This window comes from Sus scrofa, chromosome 2, assembly GCF_054392235.1.
Source record: "Sus scrofa isolate SSC_HxYL_T2T_F1_AM1 chromosome 2, Sscrofa_HxYL_maternal_Yorkshire_Landrace_v2.0, whole genome shotgun sequence".
In the NCBI taxonomy this organism is placed as follows: domain Eukaryota; kingdom Metazoa; phylum Chordata; class Mammalia; order Artiodactyla; family Suidae; genus Sus; species Sus scrofa.
In genome coordinates, this window is record NC_139384.1 from 31,960,871 (window position 1) to 31,967,720 (window position 6,850).

At 46.7% G+C, this 6,850-nt stretch overlaps 1 protein-coding gene across 17 annotated transcripts in view; it reads left to right on the forward strand.

Annotated features, from left to right (window-relative positions):
- LOC100737821 (uncharacterized) overlaps positions 1-6,430 on the forward strand; it is a 333,963-nt gene extending 327,533 nt beyond the window's left edge. For 14 of the 17 annotated variants that reach the window (XM_085011547.1, XM_085011546.1, XM_085011544.1 and 11 more), the window contains one exon: positions 5,191-6,430. Coding sequence is in view for 1 of the 17 variants with exons in the window: in XM_085011530.1 (XP_084867656.1) it covers positions 5,191-5,234 (44 nt within the window). In the remaining 16 variants the exon portion in view is untranslated. Of the gene's footprint in view, positions 1-2,694; positions 2,941-5,190 lie in introns of all 17 variants that reach the window. The other 3 variants (XM_085011548.1, XM_085011558.1, XM_085011528.1) reach the window with 2 other exon arrangements.
- Positions 6,431-6,850: the final 420 nt, after the last annotated feature.

Consider the following 6,850-nt stretch of genomic DNA (forward strand, 5'->3'; position numbering starts at 1 on the left):
ACAGCAACTCGGGATCCTAGCTGCGTCTGTGACCTACACCACAGCGCACAGCAATGCAGGATCCCTAACCCTCTGGCAAGGCCAGGGATCGAACCCACATCCTCATGGATACTAGTCAGATTCGTTTCTGCTACACCCCTGCGGGAACTCTCATTCAAGTTATTTTCATTTAAGTACAAGTGCTCACCCTCAGGGATATGAGAGTCAAGGGAACAACCCGATGCCCCCCAAATCCCTGATCTTTGTTCATTGAGCAGGATTAAAACTTAAATCCTTTTGTGAAGACAGGGGCTGAATGTACTTGTTCTGAGGCTCTCAGAGGTGGTTAAGAATAAAATTATTAAGTCACATTGGAAAAAGAAAATCATATTCACCAGATCTCTTCTTGAAGAGTGTTCTCCAGGGTCAGAAGGAATTATTTGGTATGCCCTTTGGAATAGTATCAAGGGCTAACATTTACTGAGTACTTTGTTATATGGAAGACCCTCTTCTGAGTCTTTTTCTTTTTCTTTTTTTTTTTTTTTGTCTTTTTGCCTTTTCTAGGGTTGCTCCCGCAGCATATGGAGGTTCCCAGGCTAGGGGTCCAATCAGAGCTGTAGCCACCAGCCTATGCCAGAGCCACAGCAACGTGGGGTCCTAGCTTCGTCTGCAACCTACACCACAGCTTCACGGCAATGCCAGATCTTTAACTCACTGAACGAAGCCAGGGCTCGAACCTGCAACCTCATGGTTCCTAGTCGGATTCGTTTCCACTGCACCACAATGGGAACTCATATATATATATATGTTCTTAAGCAGGAGTTCTCATTATGGCTTAGTAGAAACGAATCTGATTAGTATCCATGAGGACTTGTGTTTGATCCCTGGCCTCGCTCAGTGGGTTGGGGATCCAGCATTGCCATGAGCTGTAGTGTAGGTTGCAGATGTGGCTTGGATCCTGCGTTGCTGTGGCTGTGATGTAAGCTTGCAGCTATAGCTCTGATTTGACCCCTAGCCTGGGAACTTCCACATGCCGTGGGTTCTGCCCTAAAAAGCAAAAAAAAAAAAAAAGGCAAGCAAAAGACTAGAAAGGAATCTATAAAAATGGCAATCGCTAGTGTAACAGGGTAGTGGTGGGATGGGGCTGTGTGGTCTATAATGTCATATGAAGGTGTGAAGTCCAGAGGAGAAAGCCATTTTCAATGGCTGGTTGAGGAATTCTTCAGGAAATAACTGTCTTTTAAAACTTAAGCTCCGTAAAGAGCTGTTTTGTGAAAAGATCTTTTTTTATGGTTCCTTCCTGATGGTGCAAGAATGAAACAAAAAGAACAAATTGCTTTGCAGAATAAAGAAAGAATTTTTTTTTTTTTTTGGTCTTTTTGGGACCGCATATGGAGGTTCCCAGACTAGGGGTCTAATCAGAGTTGTAACCACAGCCACAGCAATGCAGGATCCGGGCCACATCTGTGACCTACACCACAGCTCACAGCAATGCCAGATCTTTAACCCACTGAGCGAGGCTAGGGATCGAACCTGCAACCTCATGGTTCCTAGTCGGATTCGTTAACCACTGAGCCATGACAGGAACTCCTAGAATAAAGAAAGAATTTTGAGGAAGGAGGTGAGGAGCCCAGGAATAAAGAGAAACTGGGAAAGAGGTGAGAGGAGGAGGCAGAAAGAGGGGATTCTGGAGGTGAAAGGGGGATGGGACCTGGAGCAGGAGAGAGCCAGGGAGACTCTCCCGGGGATGGGCACCACTAAGAGGCTTTGAAACACAGGAAAGGCTACCATTCAGCTTTACATGGTTTGCTGTTCATGACAGCTGAATCACCAGTAAAAACTCCCTCCCACACCACTCCCTGCTGGGAATATCAAAGGAAAGGACCAACCACCTCTAGTGTGAGACACAGAGGTAAGGGAACAGGTGAAACGGGCCAGGTAAGCAGGCCAAGACTTCAATGCAGCCAAGTCATCCAATAGAGACAGAATACATGCATTCCCAGAGGGCAGGGAAGGACACTGGCTTTCCTCTTGCACATAGGATGGCTAGTCAAGCTATTTTCTTTTTCTTTTCCTTTTTCTTTTTGCGTTTTAGGGCTGCACCCATAGCATATGGAAATCCCCAGGCTAGCGGTTGAAATGGAGCTGCAGTTGCCAACCCACACCACAGCCACAGCAACTCGGGATCCTAGCTGCGTCTGTGACCTACACCACAGCGCACAGCAATGCAGGATCCCTAACCCTCTGGCAAGGCCAGGGATCGAACCCACATCCTCATGGATACTAGTCAGATTCGTTTCTGCTACACCCCTGCGGGAACTCTCATTCAAGTTATTTTCATTTAAGTACAAGTGCTCACCCTCAGGGATATGAGAGTCAAGGGAACAACCCGATGCCCCCCAAATCCCTGATCTTTGTTCATTGAGCAGGATTAAAACTTAAATCCTTTTGTGAAGACAGGGGCTGAATGTACTTGTTCTGAGGCTCTCAGAGGTGGTTAAGAATAAAATTATTAAGTCACATTGGAAAAAGAAAATCATATTCACCAGATCTCTTCTTGAAGAGTGTTCTCCAGGGTCAGAAGGAATTATTTGGTATGCCCTTTGGAATAGTATCAAGGGCTAACATTTACTGAGTACTTTGTTATATGGAAGACCCTCTTCTGAGTCTTTTTCTTTTTCTTTTTTTTTTTTTTTGTCTTTTTGCCTTTTCTAGGGTTGCTCCCGCAGCATATGGAGGTTCCCAGGCTAGGGGTCCAATCGGAGCTGTAGCCACCAGCCTATGCCAGAGCCACAGCAATGCTGGATCCAAGCTGCTTCTGCAACCTACACCAGAGCTCACGGCAACACCGGATCCTTAACCCACTGAGCAAGGCCAGGGACCGAACCCACAACCTCGTGGTTCCTAGTCGGATTCGTCAACCACTGCGCCACGACGGGAACTCCCTCTTCTGAGTCTTTTGCAAGTATTGAATCATTTAATTTTCACTAGAACCCTAGGAAGCAGATATTATTATTGTTCTTAGTAGTAGTAGTACTCTATAGATAAGAAAATCCAGGCACATAGAGGTTGGATAATTTACCCAAAGGCACAAAATTAGTGAGTGTTGGAGTTGGGATTTTATCCCAGGAAGTTGAGAAACCACTAGGGGCAGAAGGCTGTTTGTGCTACCAGCTTCCAGGGGGGTATGGCCAGGGATGCTCAGTATCCTACAATGCATGGGATGGCCCTCACCACAAAGAATGATCAGGTCCAAAGTGCCATTAGTGCTGAGATTGAGCATAACCCACACTACACCTGGTATTGGAGCTTCCCCCCCCCGCCCCCCCACCCACACACAAGCAATGCTATTGGTGTTATGCTTCCTTCTAAGGAGGTGGGTCTGGTTAACGGCAGGGATTTTGTTTTACTGAGAGGGCTGTGCAAATTAGGAGCCAGAGCCAAAGTGTTTAGGTCAATAAAGGAGCATGTGAGCACTTCGTGATGGAAGGGTGGCAGTGGAGAGAGGCTGCTCATGATGGTGGGAGAGGGGGTGATGGAGAAGGACCACATACATCCAGTGAAGATGTTTGGACAGCTTTGCTGGAAGGGGCGTGTGTAGCCCCTCTTGTAGTTCTCCAGCGACACTTGGTTAATCTGCGTTGCTTGATAATGTTTTGCATAATGGATTTTCCCTTGGAGGGAATACAAAGAGATGCAGAAGTATATGCCCTCCCCGCCCCATACACATATCACAGAATAGAAACAGGCTGCTTGCTCATGGGGGTTGTGAAAGTACGTGTCTCAGTCACTCCACAGCCTCCTGGAAAGGATGAAGATACCACATTGTCTGCATCCATAGCGCCAGCTGCAACACTCTGGCTAAGTTCTTTCACTCCCAAGTCATAGCTACAAGCGGATGACTCCTGAATGGGTATCTCCAGGCCAGACCTCGCTTTCGAGCTGCAGACCTGTTTATCCACCTTCTTCCTGGTGTCTCTACCCACTTCCCAGAAATCAGCATTTTCGAAACCGAACTCATGAACTGTCCTCTTTGTCCACCCGATTCCCACCTTCCTAGCTGTTGGAATTACCCTGCAGTGGTTGCTCAGCCAACAGTCATCAGAGCCCCCATCTCTGTCTCCAGGCACCTTCCCCAGCCAATCGCCAAATCTCTCTGCAAAGTACCTCTGGACCGTGACCCCCTTTTCCATCCACAAATCCCATGAATATGTGTCTGCTGCTGTCATGAATATTCAGGAGTGAAGTGGAAAGGTTAAAACACAGTTTCTCCAAATCAGTATCTTGGGCTTTTTCTGCCTCTAGCTTTATAAATGACCCAGAAAAAAAAAGAACAAATGTAAATTCATGGTGAGTGCTGATGATACAGAATCATGTGGCAAGCTGGGGCCAGGGGCAAAGAGCAGGAAAGATTCATCATGACTTAGATCAGCTCAGCAACCGAGCTGACACATGGCCAATTAAGTGTGTTCATGGGAAGCACGAAAGAAGTCTGCAGTGAGGCTCACAGGAAGAAGGCAGGCGTGGACGAGCTGATTCAGAACCCGATGCCATCACCTCACCCGGAGAGGGAAATCTCAGCTTCGAAAACATGAACAGATAGGGTTGAAAAGGAAGCTTACATCCACCAATCTCAAGCAAGGATACCCGTCTCCCACCCTGTCCTTTCTAATATCAGGACAGGCATAATATGTTTTTCTGTTTTTGGGGGGGTTGGTTTTTTTTGTTTGTTTGTTTGTTTCCCCAAGGATTTCCTTTTCTCAGCCCTGGGTAGATGTGTTATTTTGGGGGAAGCTGAGTCCTCTAGACCTGTGAACTAAGAATTGTGGATTTTATGGAGCTAACAAGGATTTAGAGGCCACCAGAGCTAGGGTTCCCAAAAGTGAATTATAAACTTCTGGGGAACCTGGGAGCTGTTGTAAGAGATGTTTGAACCTGCATTGATACTATACCTGTCTGTGGACTGAATCAGCTGGGCAGGCTCAGTCTTTTGGGGCTGCAGATCTACCCTTATGTAGTTCAAGGTGGGTTTTAGACATCTATGAGCCTTTTGAAACTGAACAAAGTATTTTCATATGTATGTACCTTTGACAGTTTCCCTGGGGAAAAGGACTTTTGCATTTCAGAGGAAACTTCCTATCTGAGGACATGCAATGCATGACTCCTTTTTTCTTTTCTTTTTTTTTTTTTTTGTCTTTTTGCCTTTTCTAGGGCTGCTCCAGCCTATGCCAGCGCCACAGCACCGTGGGATCTGAGCCGTGTCTGCGACCCACACCACAGCTCACAGCAATGCCAGATTCTTAACCCGCTGAGCAAGGCCAGGGATTGAACCCGCAACCTCATGGTTCCCAGTCAAGTTTGTTAACCACTGCGCCACGATGGGAACTCCCAATGCATGACTCTTTTTAAAATATATTTGATTCTGTTGTGGATAATAAACTACAAATTCATTTAAAGCACTGGAGGGAGAGAAAATGCCCAGGAGATCCCTAGTCTGGCGCTTCCTCTCCTCCAGAGAGTGAAACGCGTTAGCTTCTGACTAGTCTTCTCTGCTAAGGGTTTGGCACCTTGAATCATGTTCCCTCCAGACCAGCAGTGAAGCTTGGAGGTGAATGCTTGGCTCACAGATTCTTTCCTCGGCAAGAAGGTAGTTTCTTTCTCTTCCTTGTATCCCCTTTATCCTGTGGGGTCTCATTCAGAAGTTACATGAGCTCTCCAGCGTCCTCTAGCGGTGGCCCTTTCTGTCCCTGAACTCCTCCACTGTTTCTTCCTCCGTGGCCGGCAGCAATAAGGCAACATTTCCACTTGCAAAATCCCCTTCGTGCACATGACAGCAGATGGGCTCGCTCGGCTTCTTAGCAACGCGGCCACCTGGGTGTTGACAACTTCCTGCTCTTCACTGGTGAGCTTACACATATTCCTTCCTTACACAAACCAACAAAAAAATCCCATCATTTGCCCAGAAAGCTGCCAGTACATGTGTTGGTTCCATCGTGGCCACGTGGCTGAGGACACTCAGTGTAACACGGCTCCCCCGCCCCAGAAGCCCTGACTCATTATATTGTCTCCAGAGACCTCTTACCCCAAACTAAGCATAATGGAATGACAGCCCTGCAGCCTCTGAGCATGAGGGGCATTCCATTTGATTCATGGTTTGCCTGGAGGGCTGAGGGGCCGGGAGGGCAGGGGGTTAATTCACTCAGCCTGCTTAGGTTCAAATCCCTCTACACGAAGAAATGGACTGGCTGGGTCGCAGTCAATTTAGCATTTCAACAGACAGCTGCCCACCCCACCAACGCCTCCCGGCTTCATAGGATGCATAGCTAGAGAGAACAAGGTGGAACTGGGGGGAGGCTAGAGCAGTGGAGAACCTCATAGTCAAACTCTGCTCCTGGACTAACGTGCTTTTATATACTTTTATTATTTTTATTAAAGTATAGTTGATTTACAATGTTGTGCCAATTTCTGCTGTACAGCAAAGTGATCCAGATATATATATATATATATATATATATATACACACACACACACATTCTTTTTCTCACACTATCTTCCATCATGTTCTATCCCATGAGATTGGATATAGTTCTCTGTGCTATACAATAGGAACTCATTGCCATTCTATAGGAATTTCTTTCTTTCTTTCTTTCTTTTTTTTTTTTTTTTTTTTGGTCTTTTCAGGGTTGTACCCACAGTATATGGAAGTTCCCAAGCTAGGGGTCTCATCGGAGCTGTAGCCACCAGCCTATACCACAGCCACAGCAATATCAGATCCTTAACCCACTGAGTGAGGCCAGGAATGGAACCTGCAACCTCATCGTTCCTGGTCGGATTCGTTTCCTCTGCGCCACCATCATTGCCATTCTAAATG